General features: G+C 47.1%; 1 protein-coding gene across 3 annotated transcripts in view; it reads right to left on the bottom strand.

Moving 5' to 3' along the window:
- The window catches only part of thoc5 (THO complex subunit 5), a 78,566-nt gene extending 57,497 nt beyond the window's left edge, over nucleotides 1–21,069 (bottom strand). Inside the window, exon 1 of one of the 3 annotated variants that reach the window (XM_075686289.1) lies at nucleotides 20,894–21,069. Coding sequence is in view for 2 of the 3 variants with exons in the window: in XM_075686287.1 (XP_075542402.1) it covers nucleotides 101–169 (69 nt within the window). In the remaining variant the exon portion in view is untranslated. Of the gene's footprint in view, nucleotides 1–100; nucleotides 327–20,893 lie in introns of those variants that run through there. The other 2 variants (XM_075686287.1, XM_075686288.1) reach the window with 2 other exon arrangements.
- Nucleotides 21,070–25,374: the final 4,305 nt, after the last annotated feature.

The raw sequence follows: 25,374 nt of genomic DNA on the forward strand, positions 1-25,374 counted from the left end.
ACCTCTAACACCAGCATTACTGATTGCAAACGAAAACGGCAATTTCAGCGGTGACAGGAATACAGCAACCGTATACTTTGCTACGAGACACCCAACTCACCGGCCCCGAGCTGGAGTTGGAGACATCGTTACCGGTCTTTGACCGCTTCACCTTCTTGTCCCGGCTCATGATTGGCACCGATCGAGCAGCTATGCACAAGTCATACGTGCGAGCTGTCAGTACATTTCGCGAAATGTCAGCGAGTATAATCAAATTTCTCAAAATCAACACGGCTCACACAGATACTACATGCGCGACGCCATGAAAACGTGATGTCGATCACTCAAGCGCTGTCCGAGAGCGCGGGAGGCGCGGGCAGCGTGTTCTCACCGTTGCGCCGCCATACGCCACCCGCACGTACTACGTTTCAAGGCGCCGGCGGCGGCGAGGTGGTCGTTTCTGGTCTAAAACGGGAGACACATGGTGCGATTTTCCGTGCGATCTGTCGTACGGCGCGTCGTGTGCGACTTGCCGCATGCGACGATTCGGAACACATGGTACGAATGAGCGAGCGGCGGGTAGCTCCGCCCAGAACCGGCGCCCCTGCGTGGAAGTTCGGAATGCTGCATAACTTCGAACAGAAAGTGAAAGCAAACGTATTTGCACAGCTCTCTTGTTTGAAACAAACGATGACAATATAAACACGCCTATGGAAGCACTGTAGACGTGTTTCCGCAAGGCCGCGTTAGCTGTAACGGCTCCTTTGACAGCCGCCGATGGCTATAGGAGCCGGCAGGCATAGCTCGCTCGGCCATAGAATCCGACACCGGTGGCGCTTGTGACACGATCGCTTGCAGCTCGTATAACGAAGCGCCTATGTTAGTCGGCACAACATGTACACAGTTATCTCACGCTTAAATTGCAGCACATTTGATTTTATTGGCGCCGACGGAAGCGAACGAGCATGCCAGGCGAGCTTGCGATCGCTGGGAGACTGTGTAGGCCTAGCTCGCCGGCCGTCTATCCGAGGCCGAGGGCCCATGCCGATGCGTCCGCAGCTCGTAATAAAGCGCCTAAATTCATAAGCTTCGTTCTGGTCGTTTATGAAACATTCATTTGAGGGATCGCCAGCTGTTTGCGCGCAGACGCGAGTAAAAGCGGGTGCGAGAGAGAAAATCTGGGTGCTTTTGCTCCTTGAATATTGTTGGTTCTTTATTCAATGATATGACTCTGCCTAGGCACTACGGAGGAGGTTTCCTAACGCGTGTTGTGTAGGCATGTCGCGAGAGAGAAAATCTGGGTGCTTTTGCTCCTTGAATATTGTTGGTTCTTTATTCAATGATATGACTCTGCCTAGGCACTACGGAGGAGGTTTCCTAGCGCGTGTTGTGTAGGCATGTCTCCCTAGGCGTGCCGGCATTGCGTAGTGGGGTCAAGTTTACGCTCGGACGCTGAGCTGCCGGCGCTGTAAAATAGCTGAAGCAGCGGGCACTGACGACCGCTGTGTCGGACATACTGTCTCGCACCTGCGGCTCTCGTGCTGTCAGTCGTGGCGGATCATAGCTTTCTCGCGCCTTATGGCGATGTACCTTGTAAATAACATCACAGATCTTTCTGTGGGAGCAGTAGCGCACGGGCCGCATACATTGAAATAAAGTCGCGGGGCGAGTCATATAATAGGGGGCGAGGAGTTAACGGAGTCGCTATCTGTCGGAAGCGCCTCCCTTGCGTAGTATGAGGGATCACGCGGCGCGCTCCTCACAGGTTGAATTCGCTTACGGCGCTCAATAGAGAGCTTTAGCTTAAGGGACGCAAGCGGCTTGCGTACGCAAGCCGCTTGCGTCCCCTAAGCTAAAACTCTCTAATAAAAACACCACGCGGCAGCCCTTCTGGACATATATGTAAGTACTCTCAAAACGAGGGAAGTTTTTGACTGTCGATATAATAATCTAAGGCAAACTGAAAGCACAGAATCGTTTACAGACGATATCTCTTTACCGAATACATACAGTGAACGCCACTATGCGCGGTCGCCGTGATGGAGCCTCCCGAACCGGCTTCTTGCGTGAAAGATAGGCAAACGCTGAAAGTAAACTATGTGAAATATGTTCTGATAGTGGGTTGTCTGTGTAAACAAATGGGACATAACAGAATGAAGCCTCATTGCAGCGATCGCACGGGTTCACAGCGACTGACTGCGCGTTTGCATGCATGTCCGCGCACGATGTTTTGCTTTCGCTGTGAGCGCGTTTTCGCACCGTGCCGTGAGCTTTAGGCCGCAGAATACGCGCATTCGACAGTACACTAGCAACCATTGTTGCGTGGACGCTATCAGGACTGTTCAAAAATAATTTCGTTATAGAGACTTCGACGCCTACGGCAACTGTGATGTGCCGTCGCGACGATTCAAACTTTTTTTTTGTCTTCTAAATTCTTGGACATTTCAATATTATTTCTCAAGTTGCGTCGCACTGTATGTTTATCGGTCTTCTCAGCGTGCGATTTCCCTCTGCTTCTTTTTTGTAATCCGGTGCATTAATTCATAACACAAACATGACCATATGCCATGCCCTTCTTTAATGTGCGTCTTACCGCTCCCTCTCCGTTCCAGTGAACTTGCCAGTATCTAGCATCAACAAGTTCATAGACCAAACCGTCCTGACATTAGCCAGGCAGCGGACGCGGGCGAGCGCCTCAGTGCACGTTTTCTGCTACTCACCGAACATCGCGCAGTCCCGGCGCCGTAGCAGAAATGTTCATCGCGTCTGTGCTTGCTGCATACCCGAGTTGTAGCCAATGGCTGTCTGCCGGTTCTAAGTTTCGGCAGCCAAGCTTCATGCAGCTCCTTGTCTTGCGGCTACGTGTGAATAAGGCTGACACCGGGCTCCGTTGCGTACGTCCGGCACTGCGGTACCGAGCAGTAGCCTACCATGCTGCACGCCTCCAAAGGCAGCCACTACCTATTATAGTACTTTCAAATGTTGTCAAGCAGACACCCAAAACGGTAAAGCCTCACCACTTAATCAGAACCGCGGCGCAGGTGGGACTTTAAACTTTCGTTTTCAGCTCACTTCCGAAGCAGCCGAAGCGGCCGCTGTGTCAACGTCATCACTCATGCCACGTCACGCCGACGGTGGCGCCAGCTTTTCCAGTGGTGGAGCTCGCCCCAATGCACACTGTCTCTCCGACCGTCTGGCACCGCGAGTGCAATGGTCACTTGCTCGGCCACCTCTCCAAACTCTCCGCTAGTTGCTTGGCAGTCGACCCCAAGCGAGAGCTATCAGAGCAGCGTGCGTTGCGAGCATTCTATCGCAGCGACGAACGTGCCTGGTATTCCGGTAACCGCAGGCGAGCTGGGCGTTTCGACAGATGACTGGAGGCATAAACTCAAGATGATGAAGGAACTTTAGCGTAGACGTACGTGAGAGGCCTGATCCATAGAGGTAATATACTGACTCTAGAGGACAAGCTAATCATAGGGCCCATGTTAAGGTGGCTACCCATGTATTGAAATCGGGAACCGCAAGAGCACCGCCATCTTACTACGCGATGAGGTTGCCAGCTCCTGTGATGCTTGCTAGACTTGGCGACAGTAGTTAGTTTTAATCTGGCAACCGATAACTTCTAGCAGTTAGCCACGTAGCCCACGTAGCGGCGTCCCGCTTGTAGTGTAGTGATGTTATGTGCGTGCAGCCGTGTGTTTGTGCTTTATAAGTTGCTTCTTTATTCTATGTTGCGGGATGGTGTGGGTGTGGTCGATGTTGGCCGTGCAGGTGGCAGTTATGCAACCGAAGGAAGATCCTGTTGAAGTTTCCGGCGGAATTCGGTTTTCAGCGGTCACGCCTGTTGCAGGAGTGTCACTCGACGAGGTTACGAGTTAGGAGCTCGAAGCTGTGGTCAGATTCCTCGTTCATCATCATCATCAGCCTGGTTACGCCCACTGCAGGGTAAATTTAGGCCTCTCCCATACTTCTCCAACTACCCCGGTCATGTGCTAATTGCAGCCATGTTGTCCCTGCAAACTTCTTAATCTCATCCTCCCACCTAACTTTCTGCCGTCCCCTCTGCGCTTCCCTTCCCTTGGAATCCAGTTCGTAACCCTTAATGACCATCGGTTATCTTCCCTCCTCATTGCATGCCTTGCCCATGCCCCCATTTCTTTTTCTTGATTTCAACTAGGATGTTATTAACTCGCGTTTGTTCCCTCACCCAATCTGCTCTTTTCTTATCCCTTAACGTTACACCTATCATTCTTCTTTCCATAGCTCGTTGCGTCGTCCTCAATTTAAGTAGAACCCTCTTAGTAAGCCTCCAGGTTTCTGCTCCGTACGTGAGTACTGGTAAGACGCAGCTGTTGTACACTTTTCTCTTGAGGGATAATGGCAACCTGCTGTTCATGATTTGAGAATGCCTGCCAAACGCACCCCAGCCCATTCTTATTCTTCTGATTATTTCAGTCTCATGATCCGGATCCGCGGTCACTACCTGTCCTAAGTAGATGTATTCCCTTACCACTTCCAGTGCCTCGCTACCTATCGTAAACTGCTGTTCTTTTCCGAGACTGTTAAACATTACTTTAGTTTTCTGCAGATTAATTTTTAGACCTTCCCTTCTGCTTTGCCTCTCCAGATCAGTGAGCATGCATTGCAGTTGGTCCCTTGAGTTACTAACAAAAGCAATATCTCTCGGGGGCGCAAAAATGTGACGCGCTTTATCAGCCGCGGTGTGTGTATGTCTTGTGAACTATGTTGCTTATATCGGTATTAATTAAACAAAGAAAACCGGTGTCTCTGTATTAGCAGCATGAAATTCTAAATCTGCTCACTATCTGATCGCTTGACGTAGGGAGTAAAACAAAGCATAAGAGCGCATGCTCGTGCACAGCCAACCTAAGGCAACCACGAAACATCTAAGCGGCAGGCGCTATCAAATGTTTGTGATGCAACGACATTGTTCTCGCGCATTTCAAGCCTAGTATGCTTCAAATTACCATATGCCTACGCTAGCCTTCCTGCATGAGGCCGATGGCGCAGCTCAAATCAGCGATCAGTGCGGTTGGTTAACCAGCACGATACATATGTAAGTTGAGCGCTTCGGCATTGCCTTTTTGGCCTGTATGCAGCCATAATACATTAGAGGGATCGCATAAAAAGAATGCGATGCCTATTTTTTTAGGACAAAATTTCCGGGGTCACAACACCGCTGCAGGAATAGCGCACTCACCCTTAATAATGTTTCAGGTGGCCGTGCTGACGATTGTGCCCGTGGCTGCGTGCCCGGCAGCTTCAATGACTGCTACTGCATGCACTGCGGATGCATCATCAAGCTGGCCTCCCGCGGAACTTTTCGGCTATTGGACGCCACCAGTGCTTTTTGGCCGGACTTCCCACGTTAGCTGGCAACCTGTATCTACATCTACCGCTTCCGCTATCAATCGTGGCCTCAGTCTACATAAGGATTCCTCGGCAAGCACTTCACTGGGGCACAACACCGCTGCAGGAATGGCGCACTCGCCCTTAATAATGTTTCAGGTTAGATACCTTGATTGTTTTTCCGTTCGGAGTAGCAACCGTTGCCTATTCGTGGTGTTGTGCCCCACTGAGCTATCTAACTTGAGTAAGCGTTGTAGCAGCTGTGTAGCAATGTGTGTTAAAAAAATGGCTCTGCTTCTATCTGGCGATGTCGAGACAAATCCAGGACCTTCTACCGAAGAATTGTTAACTACTGTTTTGGAAACCGTAACAAGGATTGAGAGCGGGCAGGCAGATATGCGTAGTGATTTACCCGCACTTAAGCACTGGCAAGCATCTGTCAACGAGGAACTGCAACAGCTATCTTCAAGAATAAGTGTTCTTGAGGTTGACACGTCATCGCTGAAAAAAAAGAACAAAGTGCATTGCCACTCCGCTCGCCTGAAGCTATTAATTCAATATCTGAGCAAATTAAGACTATTGAATCAAGATGCGATGATACGGAAAATCGGCTAAGGCGATGTGATCTCCTCTTTCTTGGCATCCCCGACGATTCCAATGAAACATGGTCAGCGTCAGAAGGCAGTCATTGATATTTGTTCAAAAGAGCTTGGTGTTACAATCGAATGTTCGCAAGTCGACCGTGCGCATCGTCTTGGCAAATATCAAGTGGGTAAATGTAGACCGATTATTACTAAATTCACCTTCTTCAAGGATAAGCAAAGAGTAATAGAAGAAGGTTATAAGTTCAAAAATACAAATTTTGCTGTGCGCGAAGACTTTTTATTGCAAACACGAGTAGCCAGAAGAAAGTTAACAGAATTTGCGAAGTCCAAAAAATGTGCCGTTTAAACTAGCCGTCGATAAACTGCACACAGAGAATACCGTGTTCACTTACTGCGCTGACACGGACAGTGCTATTCAATCATCTAGATAGCAGTTTCAAAGGCCGGCAGTCTCATCTGATTGTTATCTACCTCGTAATCCAAGTGTCCATAATGAAGTAGCGCAGATTTCGATATCTTTCACGAATATGCGCAGTTTACTCCCAAAATGTGTCGAAGTTTGCTCGCATCTAGAAAACAGCAATTGTGATATTCTACTAGTCACAGAAACATGGCTCCACTCCGATATCACTGATGACGAAGTCTTACAACCATCAGTTGACTACAGCATCTATCGTAAAGACAGGGACGGAAGAAGGGGCGGCGGGGTATAGATAGCCGTAAAAAGACATTACTGCCTTTCCACTTGAAATTTCAAACCCACTTGAAATAACCTGGGTCTGCATTCCATCTTCGCATTCAAAGAACGTATTTGGAATATCTTATCGACCACCAGACAGTACAGAAACGTTCACGTCTTATCTGTATGAAAATCTTTGCGAAATTACTACGAAATATTTTAAAGCTAACTTATTCTTACTTGGTGATTTTAATTGTCCCTAAATTCACTGGGCTAACCTAACGTCACCCTGCCAACATTCCAACGATTTCGTAGCGCTTGCACTAGACTTTTCTCTAGTGCAAATGATTCAGAAACCCACTCGTGGCAATAATGTTCTTGACCTCGTTTTCACATCCATCCCTGAAACAGTTGCATCAGCTTCTTTGATGCCTGGTTTTAGTGATCATCTACTCGTTAACCTCACAATAGAACTACCCTTATACAAACGGACTACGACACCTAAGCGCATATTTAATTATAAGAAGGCTGATTTCACTGCGATCAACATAGGTTTGGAGAATTTCTACAGCTCGTTCATATGTAATTTTGTTTCCTGACCTGTTGAGGAAAACTGGAAGCTCTTTAAGGAAACACTAATGCAGCTTACACATGCTTATATTCCACTAATTCACTTCCGGGTAAATAGTTCAAAACCATGGTATCACAGGACGCTATGCTCATTAAAAAATAAGAAGTAACGTCTGTTCAGAATTGCTAAGCGGCAAGGAACGCAGTGGCGTGGTTAAAACATAAAGAGTCCGAAAAAGATTATTGCTGTAACATTCGTAGCGCTAGGCACAAATTCTTTTCACATGACCTCCAATCCATGATGAAAATAACCCTAAAAAATTCTTGGCAGTGATTTCCCCTTGAAAAGACTCGACCCGAATTTCACTCCAAGACGACACCTATTTCAAAAGAATCCTCAGTTGCTTTTAATAATTTTGTATCTCGATGTTTACGCGCGAAGATTACTCTACCATTCCCGCAATCACAGACGTAAACTACAGTTATATGGCACCAATAAAGATTGATGCCTCCGGCATCTCATCCCTAATTAAGAAACTAAAGGTCTCTACCTCAGTCGGCGTTGGTGGTATAGATAATAAAATTTTAAAGCATACATCCACATATACAGCCCCCATTCTATCACGCATTCTTGAGCAATCCTTAGCCACAGGGGAACTACCATGTGACTGGCAAATCGGGAAAATCATTCCCATCTTTAGGTCGGGCGATAAAAGTAAGATAAGTAATTACCGACCCATATCATTAACAAGCATTCCATGTAAACTACTAGAGCATGTGATAGCATCTACTATTGTGCAGCACTTAGAAGCTAACAATTTCTTCTATCCGAAGCAACACGGTTTTAGGAAAGGACTTTCCTGTGAGACTCAACTGATCGAATTCACTAACGAGCTATTCACGTACATAGACAATGGTTTCCAGATTGATAGTATACTTATTGACTTTGCCAAAGCCTTTGATCGCGTTCCCCACTCTAGATTAATAGCCAAATTATCATCATTACATTTAGACAGCCTTACAATATCGTGGATAAGGAACTTCCTCACATCCCGCAAACAGTTTACGTTTACTGACAATCATTCTTCTTCCTTGGCCGATGTGTCATCTGGTGTACCTCAAGGTAGCGTGCTGGGTCCGCTATTGTTTCTCATCTACATAAATGATTTGCCATCCAACATAACATCAGCAATCAGATTATTTGCTGACGATTGCGTAGTTTATCGCCAAATTAAGACACCCGACGACCACATCGCTCTTCAAAAATCTAGATAAGATTACAAACTGGTGCACGCTATGGCAAATGTCACTAAATACAGAAAAAAATGCAAATTAATGACTGTCAGCCGAAAGAAAACTCTCTTTACACTTACTCGCTTAATAACAGTGCTGTCACTGTCACCCCTTTGTAAAAATATCTCGGTATTTATATTACAACAAACTTATCATGGTAGGCGCATATAAAACATGTTACAGCAAAAGCATCTAGCACACTTGGTTACCTAAAACGAAACCTACATGAAGCCCCTTCAGCCACTCGTGAAATAGCGTACAGAACCTTTGTTCGTCCTCAGCTCGAATTCGCTTCCACCATCTGGTCGCCACATCAGGAATATTTAATAAGTTCTCTCGAATCTGTTCAAAACCGTGCCGCGCGTTTCACCGCGAAAGATTACAGTAGGCATTCTAGCGTAACTGCGATAAAGAAATCACTATCGATCCCATCTCTTTAATCTATAGAAGGACGATAGCTCTGCTTTGCTTGCTGCACAAAATCACTCGCAGTCAACACGCAACTACATTACCCCTTTCCCGCCCATTTCGCACATCTCGCCGCTTATATGACGCACACAGTTTCACACGTGTTTTTGGACACACAAATGCATTTAAGAAATCTGCATTGCCTCTGGCAATAGCAGCTTGGAACGATCTTCCAAGCCACATTGTTGAAATTAATAATCTGGACACGTTTAGAGAAACATAAAAAAAAATTGATTCCGTAGTTATGCGCATACGTTTCTTTTGTACCATGTCACTTGACTGTCATTCTCTATCCTTGCAAGCAGTTTATAAATATACATGCGTCTGCAGTTCTTTGCAGCAGTTCGATGAGCCATGCGCGTTTCTGATCGTCCAGAGTGTTGTTGTTGTTCTTCGTTTGCTTGATGTTGCTCGGCGTCTTTCGATTCAATTTTTGACCCGCCGTGGTTGCTCAGTGGCTATGGTGTTGGGCTGCTGAGCACGAGGTCGCGGGATCGAATCCCGGCCACGGCGGCCGCATTTCGATGGGGGCGAAGTGCGAAAACACCCGTGTGCTTAGATTTAGGTGCACGTTAAAGAACCCCAGGTGGTCAAAATTTCCGGAGTCCTCCACTACGGCGTGCCTCATAATCAGAAAGTGGTTTTGGCACGTAAAACCCCAAATATTATTATTCGATTCAATTTTCTTTTTTTTTTCACTTGTTTGATTTGTTGTTAGCTATGTTTTTTGCTCCTGTTTTCGCTACATGTTGTTTCTCCTACCCCCCCCCCCCCTCACGCAATACTCCAGTTTGAGCCTGTGAGGTACGTGTATAAATAAATAATTAATACGTGTGAGTGCGTCGTAGAGAACGGAACGAACACAACTGAAAGAAAAATTTGGTTATCATCGTCTTTCTCGAAAAAGCAAGAGAAAACGGGCTAACGCCGCAATACGACCTCGCATAGTCACGCAGCACAACGTTCATGAATATATAACCGCTGATGCGGTATGCTTGGACCATGCGGTATATAGAACGAAGATATGTGTAATCCAGCACCTACCACTGCTTAGGACGCTCGCGCAGTTCCTAAACAGTCCCTTTGCTGGACAAGCTTAATTCAGACTGTAAGGTATGCTGCTATTACTTGCCAAAACTATTTTATTCAGGGGCGGAAACCTCGTCCATCGAACCAAGTAGTCACGCAATGCAACCTGCAGCGACCAGTTTGAACGCTTGTCACAGTATAACATCACAGCTCCTATCGTAGCAGAACGGTACCCACGCTGTTACGGTCGTCGAGTATGTTTCATGGCTCCTAAACCGCAGCCTAGAAATAGCGGAGAGTACTGCAATTTGGTCGCATTAGTGATTGGAACATTCGGAAATACACAATTGATCTCCGAGGCTGATCGTACGCTCAAATATGCGCGCGCACATCGCGCTGCGTGTTCCGTCCACCTCAACGCCAGCAGAAATTCCGGCCATGACGGCTTAAACCACTTCAGCACGTCTCACAGAACCGTTTACCACGTAGAAGACGCACGTCATACTTAAACAGACCGCACGACCGCGAAAACAAACGCCAGAACCTACCACCGAGCGTATACCTGGCATGCAAAAGACCGCTTTCACCCAAGCCAGTGGCGCTGCTCAGAGGCGGCGCCACTGCGTTCACAATATGGCGGCGCCTACGAAAAAACGGTCTATATATAAGGGTTGGTTATATTCCGCACATTTCTCTATCACCTGATTGATAGTGTGAATATGGTCTATTGTTCAGTGGCCTTTACGGAATCCAGCCTGGTCCTTTGGTTGACAGAAGTCTAAGGTGTTCCTGATTCTATTTGCGATTACCTTAGTAAACACTTTGTAGGCAACGGACAGTAAGCTGATCGGTCTATAATTTTTCAAGTCCTTGGCGTCTCCTTTCTTATGGATTAGGATTATGTTAGCGTTCTTTCAAGATTCTGGTACGCTCGAAGTCATGAGGCATTGCGTATAGAGGGTGGCCAGTTTTTATTGAACAATCTGCCCACCATTCGTCAACAAATCTGCTGTTACCTGATCCTCCCCAGCTGCCTTCCCTTTTTGCATAGCTCCCCATGCTTTCTTTACTTCTTCCTCGTTCGCGTTCCGTAATTCTCTTCGCACGGGCGCGGTATGTTGCAGAAGCCGCTGCGCGCTTTTTCGTTGCGGGGTGCTTTTCTAGTCACGACGATAGATCGGGTTATTTTTCTTTACAGGTACTGATCCAGCTGGTAGGGCACATGTAACCGACAAACGAGTCTCAGGAGAACACCTCAGATTATAATAAAGCAGGCGGCGCAGGATCTCCAGGGCACCCAAGGGGCAATGGGGGGACCAAAGCTCGAATCAGGGCGGTCCGGAGGTTGGGGCCGCCGAGGCCGGTGTGTACCAGGGAGCGTTCGCACGGACAGCTCCCCTGGCACGCGCAGTGGTGTCTCGCAAGGTCGAAATACTTTAAAGGCACCTGCGCCGATGATCTATCCTTTGCCTCGGTGCAGTGAGCACTAATAACCAGAATAATATGGAGGAATCCGGTGCAGTCGCGAATGCGAGTCGTGGCATGTGTAGCTCCCGTCGGCAGGCGTATGTATAATATCAGAGTTAGTTGCATGAACTTTATGCATAATACGCTTTGTTACGGTACCTTAGAGGAATGGGTCTAGAGGACGGTGTTGGTACATTTTTTTCGTACCGCCCTAATCCTATACCCTCCCCCCCCTACAAACACACACACATACCCCTTCTTTTTTCTGTATGTATACATACCGTTCCTTCCCAGGACAGATTGACCATTGCAAGTTGTCAACTTGTCAATAACTATTATATGAATTACTGTAATAAACGCAGTTCCACGATCGGATTGTTACTTTTATTTTTTATTGTAACACTGAGAACTACACAGAACCTTATTTTGTATATGTGAGAGAAGCATAGGCCTTTTGCACATGTGGATATCACAATAATCCAGTGTGCAATACACAGACAAAGCAGCTAGCTGCTACAACAAAAACTGCAGTATTGAGGGCCACGCAACACACACGTAATTAAAGGTGAAAAATATAGAGGGAAGCTTCAAAATACGCTCTGTAGCACTGCAAAGTATAACATGTATGTGTACACTAAATGTTCAAAAAAGCAATGCATCAATGTCCCATTTGCCTTCAAGTTTATTATCAAGTTCTAGTTTACAGAAGTTTATTATGAGTATATGCACAACAGGAATCTGCTGATACACCCGCAGTCAAGGTGTGCTGGCTGCCTCAGCGTAAGAAAAAGAAAGAAATTGAGTTAATGTCAACACCAGTGCCACTGCTTCTTGCCTCTGTCCTGCACGTGCCTCCGCGGCATCTTTATTGGTGGAGTCTGCACAGGTGAGCTGGCACGGCGAGGCGTAGAAGTCATCTGAGAGAAAGTGTATCGTTTACACGGAGAAGTGGCTGTTTACATTGTCTGTAGCTTTCCCTCAATTGCTTCCTTGGCGACTTGGGTGACACACCCACAGTCAAGGTGGCTGTTCGAGGTGTGCTGGCTGCCTAAACGCAAGAGAACGAAAGAAATTGGATGACTGCCCATACTAGTGCTATTGCTTCTTGCCTCTTACCTGCATTTGCCTCAATGACCTGTTGGCTTGCGGAGTCTGCATGATGGAGCTGCTGTGGCTAGGCGTAGGCATCGCCTAAGAAAAAAAGAAAAGGCCATTCAAGTGGGTAATTCTGAAAATAAATGCAGTTCTTATGTCTGCTTCTTGCTCGGTTCTTGCCTAAAAAGTTTTGAAAGATGCAGGTGTTGCTGTGAGATCCTTAGTATGGCTGCGTGTAGCATTGTAACACTTGGTGGAGGCATTTGAAGTAGTAGCCAAAAATATAATCATCCTTGTCTGCATGAATGATTTCAATTTCTAAATGCAGTGGTAACTATCACTATTGGTACAAGGCCCCCCACATCTATGCGGAAAGTGCCATAGCTCGAAATTGAATTTTTCCTTTAGTGTTTCACATAGTGTCTGAAATATCCACATTAGATGTGATCCGTTTCTTTTCATTTATCCCAGTGTGGAAAGAGCATCATTAAATTGTTCTTTTTTATTTTTGCGTGGCTTGTTTTTTGGTTTGTTTCTGAATTTACCAAGCAGCAGTCTCATGATGCTAAATTGACTCATGTAATGACAATCATCAGTTTTTGTTTTACAGAAAAACAACGCATTTCCTGACCCATTGTTTGCTATCCAATTACTCGCATAATTTTGCGCAGTATTCTACCTATATTGACTTGCTTGACCTCCACTAAAGAGTGTTGCATTTTCAAATACCATTATTTCCTTAAAATCATTCGACACTTCTCATAATTCTTGTACCTTGCGTTTCTGACACTATGCCTTCACCATTTTTGCTTGTTGTTTCTGACTAGAAATGTCTTCTTTAATTTAGAGCTTAAATTTTACCTTTGAAACACATAGAAGGGATTGCCATTGCATATCTGCATAACAAGGAAACATGTCTTATTAAACATTTGCAAAATCCAATAGAAGATTGATGAATGCATTATTCAAAAGACTAGCGCATTTTGCGCTAGTCTTTTGAATAATGATGACACACCAACTTGCCCAGCTTTATTCCTTGATGAATGCAGCTTGCAGTGTGATTTGACTGAACGAGCCATAAAAGTAACTCATCTCACTTGGTAAATAAAAACACATATTAGCGTGACGTACAATATATGTTACACTTATGTGGTAGGTTCTCTTGCTTATACAGCAAAATAATCGGTGCCCGAAAAAAAAATAGTTTTGCGTACCCCTTGTGCACACTGATTTAAGGAAAATGAGCTGGAGCTGTCCGCATGATCTACTTATTTTACTTGCGAGTATACTCAACAAAAATGTTTTTCCCAGCTGCTTAGTGGTATTTCAGATTATGTCGGTATCGCATATGTGCGTGTTGTCTAAAATAATTGAATTTTGAAAATGCTCGTAGGAACCTGATATGCATATCTGCAGTGTATGGATGCATGTAAAAGACTCAGCATCAAGTGCAAGTGAACGGTCGCACAGGCCCGTAGTTGCTCATGCAAATAGATTCGCTGCACACATTTGTGACCAGAAAAGATGTGACACATGAAATGGTATGCAAGGAAGTGTTGAAACTATTGCACATTTAACAAAACGCCTACGCTATCAATATGTAGGTTCATGCACTCGATTTCGTCCGTATTAGGCACTCGCCTCTTTATTGCTTCCTGACACAGAAATACTCGGCATAAAGCTGTTTTTCTGCTGTGGCCTTTGTAGAAGCATGATTGTTCAATATGCAACAATTAAACAGATTCTGACTTGCTTGTAGATTCGCCAGTACAATTCCAGTGCACTGGTCCACCTGTCCAGCAATTCCCTACCGAAGGAAAACCTGCAAATAAAACACCACTCCGCATGTAAAAAAATGCTCTACTGTGACGCTTCTCAAACGATTGTCATGCATCACGAGAGCTGTCTACTCGCGTGATGTTCTGAACAAGAAGATACATTCGTTTACTTACATGTGAAGGTATACGCCAGAGCGATTCGGGGCTTGGGTGGCACAAAAGGGATGGATGTGCCACAGCTTCCGATGTCGCGCGATCACATGTCAAACCTAAAATGTACGAAGCTACTACGCGTCCAAAAAACAGATTCGATACCGAAATTCACGCCATGCTTTAGTGCATGAATGCGTACATCGTGATTCGCATAAGTCACGCACTTAGCAAGTACTTTCTGTAAACTTATTAACGCATCACCTTCATAAAGCCACCAGGTATACGTTTTTAAATGACAAATCATAAGTGGACCTGCACTTGTTTTCAACTATTTCAATAGTAACTGCGCTGGCCACATTGACTAGTAGCAACAGGGCGGCGCCTTAGCGATTCCCACTTTTTCGGGCCAGCTTTTCCTCTAGAGTTGGTTATATTTACATTAGACTCTATGGCCTGATTGGTTTGCACAGTCCAGCCACTTGTTGGCGCAGAGCTTAACCAGCCAAACAAAGCGCTCATATTGCTCTAACCAAACGTGGAACATTTTAAACATTTACAAAAACAACGTGTTGATGATTACAATCCTGCGAAAAATTCACACCAGCAGCAAAGAAGAAATCATTTCGTGACTGCTACTGCGTGTGGTTGAGCTCTGTGCCACCAGGTGGCTACACCGTGCAGACCATTCACATTTGCACTTCTGCTCATCCCGTTAAACGGCACGGTGAAACGGCCAGGCCATGTCCCCTTGCGCTTGCGTTTACCCTAATACCGGACTCGCGAAAGGCTATTGCGGTAGTAGAGAGAGAGAGAGAGAGAAAGGCAAAGGAAAGACAGGGAGGTTAACCAGAGATTACTCCGGTTGGCTACCCTGTACTGGGGGAGGGGCAAGGGGATGCAATAGATGAGAAAGAAAGAAGGATAAAAAAAGGGAAAAAAAACCTAAGCACACACACGCACGTGCACGCGAACTATTTCTGTGGGCGCTGTCACGCAGCCCGCAAAGGCGTTCCTTGTCTTACGCAGTGTCACCGTACAGTCCTACGTCACAGAGTGTACAGTCACAATTTGTCAGAAAGTCCCGTGTCTTTCAAGTATCGCAGCAGCGCGGTAGTAATCCTCCGGTGTAAAGTGACGGCCGCAAACGCGCAAATCCTGGCGCCGACCGGATAGCGCCAGTCCGATGAGCTGCAGCCAGTCCGCTTGTCTGCTGCCTTGCAGAGGGGCACGATGTCACAGCTTGACGTATTGCCAGTCGTTACATTTGCGGCCCACAACGCAACAAAGTCGAATCATGGTGCTCGCAAAAAGACTGAGACCGACTCTGACCACGGAGCTCTCGTCAAAATGGAGCACGTTGTAACAGAAGCAGACGACGTTTGCGGTGTGCCGGAAGTGCTTAAGTGTAGTGAGAAATTGTTCTTGTGCATTCTGTTTGTGTTACTTTCTTTTGATAGAAACAAATTAACAATCCAACTATTACGAACATCATTTGTTCACCATAAAGGTGGAAAAATTATCGATGGCGCGCCCTGGGCAGCCAATTGGATAGCTCGCCTACTCACGTCAATTGGGTGATTTACGTCATATGGGTAGGGGCGGCTGAAAATTCCGCCGAGCAGTGTGCTGCGATCGGCAGCGATGTGGATTTTTAACACCTCATAATAAATTACACGCTTTACGTGGAGCACTTAGATGCGTCCATTAATGATCAGAAGGACCTACTCTAACGACTCACTACGTTTGTACAAAATCGTCAAAATTGTTTCAGGGTCCCTTTAAGGGCTGGGCGCAACGAGAGCAGGTGTTCAAAAGAGCATGAGTCATGACCACATTTGGGGCACTACTGTGAGTGGTCAGGGTCTATCCTGTTAAGGGACCGTGTAGTGGGATAGGAACGGGTTTGCAGAAGTCTGAGTGTGCTAGCCTGATGTTTGTTCAATTCGGGGTGGGGGGGTGGAAATGTCCTCCTGCCCAGTCGATAATGCGATACAATTTCTTGGAAAGTACATAATGGATCTTTGTGGATGTTGACCTCGTTCCAAGCCTGGCTACCGGCGACAGCACAGTACGTGAAATCGTGCGCTCTCCGGTGGGCCTGCTCTTTAGGATTACATTTTAGCGGGTTAACTGAGCCATCTAGATGGGCTGGGAACGACGAGATGTCGTATACTCCTTCGCTGCTCTCCCGAGTTCTTTGAAATGCTTTGTTCGTAATACTGCTCGCCTGTTCAGACACGAGGGCGGACGAGAAGGATCTAACCGCCGTGCGCTAGAAGACGATAGACGAAGACGATTTTGAGCTGTGAAGAACCAGTGAGATCGTCACTTTCTTCGCCAAATGGGCAAACTTCACATAGACAGAGGCTGCATTAAGCAGGTTCCCCCCCCCTCCTCCGCGTCTACAACCGAGACAGCGAACTTATCCCCACTGTCATATCTGGCAGCATCAACAAAGAGGACATTTAGTTTCTGCTGATTGATCTTTTTAAGGATGGACTTGACTGTCGCCAATCTACCCTCGTTGTGCACTGGGTGGATCTTTCGCGGGACAGGGTCAGCCATGATGCGAGTTCTGGTTCTCCGGGTCAAGCTAACTTTGGTCGCCAGTTTATGTTTCGGTTGGACACCCGCTTCTTCTAAAATCTTGATCCCTGGCTTAGTGGATCATAGTCTCATTACTTGAGCCGGTGTGTGAGCTTATATTAGCTCATCGATGGTGTTGTTCAGTCCTAGCTCCAGCAGCTGCTCGGTGCTCGAGGACTGCGGACCGGTTCTCATTAGGAGACGAGTTTGACCTTTTCCGCCTGACCCCAATTAAGGTAAGATACGATGTTGATAACATGACTCAGGAAGAATGCCTGATAGTCTCTGAGCAGATTGTCCTCTTTGAGACCACCTCTTCGATTTGGGACGAAGACTACAAGTCTTAGGACATTACTAGCCTGACCAGTGAGCCTGTTGAGGGCCGTCGAGTGACAGTCCTTGGCATCAATGAGGAGGCCTAGAACCTTGACGGAGTCCGTCCTCGGTATGGGATGTCCACTCTTAGCTCGAATTTCTATCGGCAGAGTTTCCAGAGGAGCAAGGTTTTCTGACCCCTTGTCTGGACTGTCGGTATAACAGTAGCTATGATTTAGCTGGGGAGAGTTCAAGGCCCGTGTTTGAAAGTCTTCCGTGGCTTCCAACGCGCTTTGTATCGAGTGTTCGAGCATGGCAAGTGAGCCGCCTGGCGCCCAGATCGTGATGTCGTCCGCATAGATGGCCTGACCCACGTTCGGGATTGCATCGAGGTGAGTGGAGAGCTTGTGTATGGCTATAGTGAATAAGAGTGGGGAGAGGACCGAGCCCTGCGGGATGCAGCAGGTGTCTAGCTCGTGGGGTACTCCCGAGGCCCTGCCTAGTCGGAGGTGTGCCTTGCGATTCGCGAGGAAAGATTTGGTGTAGTCATGAAACCACTGACCCAGGTTAAGAGAGAAAATCTCCGTCAAGATGTGTTTATGCGCGACCCTGTCGAAGGCCTTGGAGAGGTCCAGTGCGAGGATCCCTCTCACGTCGCAAGTAAGGTTATCAAAGATTGCTCTCTTAAGCAAAAGCATAGCGTCCTGTGTGGACAGCGCCTGTCTAAAGCCGATTAGGATGTGTCTAAAGAGCTCCTTGTTTTCAAAATGTTCAGTGACCCTGTTATGTATCGCGTGCTCCGCAACCTTGGCGATGCATGACGTAAGGGAAATTGGGCGCAGGTTATCAATATGTGGGTGTTTTTTCTGGTTTGGGTATGAATACCAGTTTTGCTGTACGCCAATCTACCTAGACCTGCGCAGTGTTCCATACCTCATGAATTTCGGCCGCGGCTATCTCGATTGCCCTATCGTCTAGGTTCGTGAGGAGTTTGTTCGTGATTCCATCGGGTCCCGGGCTGATCTGCCATTTAGATTGAAGAGAACATGTCTGACCTCTGACACGGTGAAGGGTTCGTTTAGATCAGGTGCCGAGAGTCCATGTAGGTTACACGCTCTACCGGGCCATCGCCGTCTTTGGCAAGGGGGAGACAAGTATGTGCTAAGTTGTTGGCTAATTCCCTTTCCCTGAGACCGATTGCGATTTGCTTCTTTATGAGCCTATCTGTCGCAAGGCTAAAGGTGCCCTTACACTGTTTATTGTTGAGGAGACTTTTCAATAAGCTCCATTTGCTACCTCTTTGCATACGCCCGTCCGTTTCGGTAAACGTCTCATCCCATTGCTGCCGGGCGAGCTGGGCTGAATAGGACTCGATCTCCTTGTTAAGACGCGCGATTTTGGCTCTGAGTCTACGATTAGGCTTTTGGTTCCTCCACCTGGCCGAGAGAGCGTGTTTTGACTCTTGAAGGTGAGCGAGTCTCCAGCCCATTTTAGGAAGCCTCCAGATCCGTAATGATTCTTTGGTTTCTCCTTAAACTGCCATGTTGAGATTCTCTAACAGATCTTCATACGTCGCGTCTGGTGGGACTGTTTCATTTTTAATTTTTCGAAAAAGGTCCCAGTCCACATACTCATATCTCGCGGGCGGTCTGGGTTTGACACGCAACAGAATTTCGAGTATGTGATGGTCACTGCCTAGCCCCTCCTGGGGGTTGTCTTACGTGCCTTCGATACCTCAGAGGAAGGTGAGATCGGGGGTCCTATGTCGACATACCGAATTACCGGATCTGATAGGGAGCCTTAGGTCTGTGACTAGTATTTAGCCGAGCTCTGGAGCGTTGAAGACCTAGTTCGTCCCTTGTTCACATTTATAACCCTACCCCCATTCCGTATTGGTGGCGTTAAAGTCACCCGCCACAACGAGAGGCGTGTTTCTCGCCGCCCTAGACGCGGTGCGTAGTGATGTTTTGAAGTCTCTTTTCCTATCCTATGGTGCGCTGTACACGTTGAGAATGAAAACGTTAGAATTGATTGTTCTATTGGGTACGACCTCTATTAACTGGGCCTCGAGGCCCGCTTTGTACGCGGGGACCTCGTGCTCAACGAACGATATGTTCTTTCTGATTAGGGTGCGATACCTCTGCCCTTTTCTCCCCTGTATGCTACCGTGCGGTACCCGGCGAGAGCAATTTCTGCTCTACATTGCGTTTCCTATAACAACATAACTTGCGGCTTGTCCGCAATAGACCTGATAAGCTGTCCAAATGGGGCCTTGCGCCTCTGGAAACTTGCGCAGTTCCACTGCCAGATTTTCAGATTGTTGTTGTCCGCGTTCGCTATTTTGCCTACTGAGGATGATCAATTAGCTCTTTAGCCCCACCTTCGGGATTCGGGTTTGCCTGAGTTTGTACTGCCGACACCGTAAGCCTGCCTTTAGCTTGGGCTTTGGGTCTCTCTAGTTGAGTTAATCTCGTCTTCATCTCGGAGATCATTTCCACCATGCGTCCTAGGGTCTTTTCTGTGGAAGCAAGCTTACCTCTGCTCTTTATTTTGGCAGGAAGATCGGCATCTGTAGCTGGGGCTTCGCTAAGTTCCGCCATCTGATCCTCGTCTTCTGTCTCGCTCACCGGTTCTGGGTTGTTTTTGTTGTTGTTGTAGGCTGTTGGGAGCTTTACGCTTGGATTTGTCGGGAAGCAGGCCTAGTGCTTTAATTTTATCGTCATGGCGGTTTGAGATTTGCCCTATAATGCTATTTAAGGCCTCGTTAAGCGCTGCAAGTTCGCGTCTAGCTGAGCTGTCAATTTTCCGCCTCAAGTGATTGGATTCGGGGATCATTCACATGCTCTGACTGTGCCTCACCATTTGCTCTTTTGGCCGTCGTAGTCTTCTTTCCCGTCGAGGGCGCTCGTGTGGCGGTTACGGTATTTGCGGGGCCGCAGCGAGCACATTTTTACGTTTTACGAAACTGTAACTTTAGCGAGGTCGGCCTGTTTTCCTTTTTTCTTTCTCTCAGTGAGATTATTCAAAACAGTGAAGAGGCTACGATCACCGAGGACGAATTTATTAGCGAAAAACGCCCCAGAAATGTCTTGCGCAGAAAACTGCATTAGAGCCGTGCAACAGCAGCAGCAAGCGTCCACCACCGCTCGCGTGTTGCCGTAGACGTTTTCAAAAGGATCGACTCGCTGTAAGAACTCCTTGACCGAAATAACTCGAAAAGGGCGAGGACTGCATAGATTAGATTTTCTAGTTTGAGAAAACTGCACCTGACAACGGCGGTTCAGCTGTTTCAGTGAAATACAATTTACGAGTGAAAAGAAGCTATAAACGCTGTCGGAATTCAAACAAATGATCACTCGTTCCACTTGTGCATATTCCAGACGCAAATGACAGTTTCTTCGTAAGCACAGCGACGTTGATTTCGTTGGAGCCGCTCAATTCTGGTGTCCACGGCGCCGGAATTGAAGGCGGCGCGTCCCCGCTATAGCGACACGGCCACTCACCGTTTGCAGTTCGCGGACCGCCCGGCGTTGCTGGCAGACGGCGAGGTCTGCCCGTCACACACGGCACAGCGACGTGGTCAGCGAGTGGTCGCGGCTACGCTCTCGCGTCGCCGGCAGCCTCACTACTGTGCACTACAGCCTCGACGCCGCTGATCGCTTGCCACCAGTCGCTATAAGCCTTTTCCGATTCACTTCGAATCTGTAGCTGATCGAGCCGACGTGCGCTCCCAAGCCGCAATGTTTTATTACCGTTGCTGCCTCTTTACCCCCTCCTCGCAATAATTTCAGCCGGAGAAGAAAACATCTGCTATTTGCGGCGCCGCCAGCTGCGATGCGAGCACGGCCGAGGCGGTTCGCTGTGCACCGTCGGTATACAGCATTCACTGCAGTTGAACGTCGCTGAACGTACGGTTAATCGTGCACGTGGTTTTTAATAAAGCGATTAGGCGTCACTTAATTCCAGAGGGCATCATCTTGCTTGGCATAGAAGCGGGACAGGCCGTAATGTGTTCGTGTCGCCGGTCGCGGCAACGCTCTGGTGCAGCGTCGATGCGCTATTTCTGCAGTAAACACGAACTGCTCAGCGTTTTTGTTCGCTGCGAGATTGTATGATTAGCATCGTCTTTTTCTTCCTTTTCATAATGTCGCCAGGCACTGTCGACGGGAGCACCACCGGAAACCCAGTGGGCATTTGTACGGCGGCTGGCACTAATATTACTCTCAGCGCCGCAGAAAAAATGCCGGCTGTGTATATTCTGGTACTACATACGTGCATATATATCTGTACTATAGAGGCATTGCCATTTTTTTTTGAATGCCATAATATGCACACGGATAATATTTGGCCGGAGAAGCTGTAGAAATAGCTGAAACTGCGTGCGATCGCGCCTGCCTGAATAGAACGGCGCCGTCACTTATGCACGTATCATCATCATCATCATGATCATCGTCTTATTTTATGTCCACTGCAGGACTAAGGCATCTCCCTGAAATCTCCAATTACCCCTGTCCTGCGCCAACCGATTCCGACTAGCGCCCGCGAATTTCCCAACTTCGTCGCCCTACCTACACTTCTGCCGTCCTCGACTGCGCTTTCCTTATCCGAGTACCCACTCTATAGCCTTAATCTCTTGAAAGCTGCCCACTGCGTGCTTGGAAGAAGTATTCAAACTATTAAACTGGGAAGGCTTAGGACTAAGGATCGACGGCGAATATCTTAGCAACCTTCGGTTTGCAGATGACATTGTCCTGTTCAGCAACACTGGGAACGAGTTACAACAAGTGATTGAAGACCTTAACAGAGAGAATGTAAGAGTCGGATTGAATATTAATGTGCAGAAGACAAGGGTAATGATCAACAGCCGGGCAAAGGAACAAGAGTTCAGGATCACCCGTCAGCCTTTAAAGTCTGTGAAGGAGTACGCTTACCTAGGTCAGTTAATCAGAGGGAACCCTGATCATGAGAAGGAAATTCACAGAAGAATAAAAATGGGTTGGATCGCATACGGCAGACATTGCCAGCTCCTGACTGGAAGCTTACCGTTATCATTGAAAAGGAAGGTGTACAATCAGTGCATTTTGCCGATGCTGATATATGGGGCAGAGACTTGGAGACTGACAAAGGAGCTTGAGAACAATTTAAGGACCGCGCAAAGAGCGACGGAACGAAGAATGCTAGGCATAGCGTTAGGGGACAGAGAGAGGTTTGCATGAGAGTAAACAGGTATAACCGATATTCTAATTGACATTAAGAAAAAAAATGGAGCCGGGCAGGTCATGCGCAGGTTAGACCATTAGGGCATGCTCGTATAGTTCTCAAGAAAAATACCAATATGATAGGGCTATATTATGGATATTCTAGTTGCGGTAACTAACCATGCAGGAATAACGACGGCATCCAAACTATTTTTTGCACAGCTTTTGCGCGTCCCCTACGTGCGGCCGCGGGGCCATTTATTCTGTTTATATGGCTAAACAATGCGCGCGAGAAGCAGCGGAGGAGGAGGACATTGAGGCACCCTAGCTCGAAACTCCTGCGCTGGTTCCTCATACATGGCAGGAGCGCGGCAGAAAGGAAAGGCGACGCGAGAAACTCGTTTGGTCTTCTTCATCACGTCGCCGCAGTACCCTCTAGATTTTTGTAATTATCTGTGACCACCGCAAAAGCATTGCAGAAACTGGAGCACTTACCTTTGTACTAACGCGCAACAGCCCGGAGGGGAGCTACATAGAACGGTAGAGAGAAGGTAGGGAGAAGAGGCAGAGAAATGTTGAAAATGAGATTTTCAGGAAACGTGACTATCAAGTTTAGAACTCTGTAACTCAGCAATCAAAAACGACATCACAATTCTGTTAATTGCATCTGATGGTGCATCTAAAGAGGACAAATTTGATGTAGTTATTATGCATGGCTCTCAAGTACACCATTGATATGTGAATAAGACATTTGCAAAACTCTTGTAAACACTGTAACATGTCCATGTAAGATAAACATTGATAAACCAAGTTGGTCTGCTTTGAACGCTCTTAACTGATGCAGTTTACAGAACTGCGATATCTGTTTTCAGTTCAGAGCTGTGCATTTGCAAACTTCGGGCTTCTATTTTTTTCATACTTACCAATTCTTGAAAATTGCTTAAGAAATTCAGGACTTATATCACAATACTCCTTCCAACAGTCACTAGAATTTAACTTTCTCTCTCAAATGCAACAAATTTCATTAAAATCGACCATGTGGTTATCTCAGAAAACCGTTTCTGCGCGTTATATGCGCTTGAATAAGCGCATACAATATACAATATCCGCGCAACCTTGAGCGATCGGAAAGCGCGTTTTCCACCCTGGGCCGGCGGAGAGGGGAGATTTCGTTCCGGCCGCGAAGCTCTCTACATCTCAGTAAGGTGCCTCGCGGTGGTCTCGTGCTGAAGATGCCCTCTCGGTGAGCGCATATTTCCCCCCTCATCTTTTAAGAGATTCAATACATACAAGCATTTGTCTCGCAAACCAGATTTATTTCAAGGGAATTTTCCACGTCTCAATAATTTCTCTTGTCGTATTCGAGTGCTGATTGCCGTGTTATAGTTTGTTAACGAAGCTTCCCTCAAGTCTAAATATTTTAAGGCAGTTTTCCTAGTCTCTAAAGCCGCTCAAGTCCGCTCTTCTCCTCGGGCGGCAATTTCTCCAAGTATACCTTCCAACCACTCGGAATCAGCAAAAATCGACTGCCGCGGACATCAGTCCCTTTCCACATAAGTATGAGGCTCGGAGCAGGAGCTTTGGCGCTTGAATGTAACCGTTGGCTTGACGAACCAACCGACTGAGCTACCTTTCCGGGCAACATTGAAGGATCACGAGTTCAAATCACATGTTATGTTCCTTTTTTTTTCCTTTTTTTTCTTTTAATGTATTTTCCTTCCTTTTATCACTGTACGGAAACCCTCCTAAAAAAATATATATATATATCCTCAATTATGTGTGGCCACACATGTGCAGGTCATAAATACCAGGTTCTCTAGCCGAGTGCCATCCATGCGGTATAACCGAGCTCAGATTGGTCCACCTTGACTGATCAAATAGGGCACCACTGTAGGTTAAAGGAGGCGTACAACTCCTGCGGGACCCGCCGTGGTTGCTCAGTGGTCATGGTGTTAGACTGCTGAGCACGAGGTCGCGGGATCGGACCCCGGCCACGGCGGCCGCATTTCGATGGGGGCGAAATGCGAAAACACCCGTGTACTTAGAATTAGGTGCACGTTAAAGAACCCCAGGTGGTCGAAATTTTCGGAGTCCTCCACTACGGCGTGCATAATCAGAAAGTGGTTTTGTCACGCAAAACACCATAATTCAATTTTTAATTTAACTCCTGCGGGGACGGTAGAGTATCCGTCTCCAGTGCAAGAGGACCGTGATTCAAATCCCGGTGCCGCGCAATTCTCCACCGGGAAATACAAAAAAAAAAGAAAAAATGACGTGTGTTGAGAAAATTGCACAAACAGGCCTGGAGTGCGGCCTTATCCCGGTGACCAGAACCGGTAACGCACTCTCTCACCAGAGCAGGATTGGCCACCCTGGTGCAGTACTTGGCCACAACCTCCTATATGAATACAACAATCAAACCCCGGCCCTCAGTCCCCAGCAGCCGCGAAGCAACTGACCACGACGGCGGTCAGATCTGTAACGCTGCAGAGGGTGCTAAGAATACCTGGCTCCGGACAGGCCGCCATTGGGATCTGAACCTGGCAACGTTTAACGTTAGAACGCTATCTAGTTAGGCGAGTCTAGCAGTGTTATTGGAGGAATTAGAGGGTAGTAAATGGGATATAATAGGGCTCAGTGAGGTTAGGAGGACAAAAGAAGCATATACAGTGCTAAAAAGCGGGCATGTACTGTGTTACCGGGGCTTAGCGGAGAGACGAGAACTAGGAGTCGGATTCCTGATTAATAAGGAAATAGCTGGTAACATACAGGAATTCTATAGCATT

This window comes from Dermacentor variabilis, chromosome 3 (genome assembly GCF_050947875.1).
Source record: "Dermacentor variabilis isolate Ectoservices chromosome 3, ASM5094787v1, whole genome shotgun sequence".
In the NCBI taxonomy this organism is placed as follows: Eukaryota; Metazoa; Arthropoda; class Arachnida; order Ixodida; family Ixodidae; genus Dermacentor; species Dermacentor variabilis.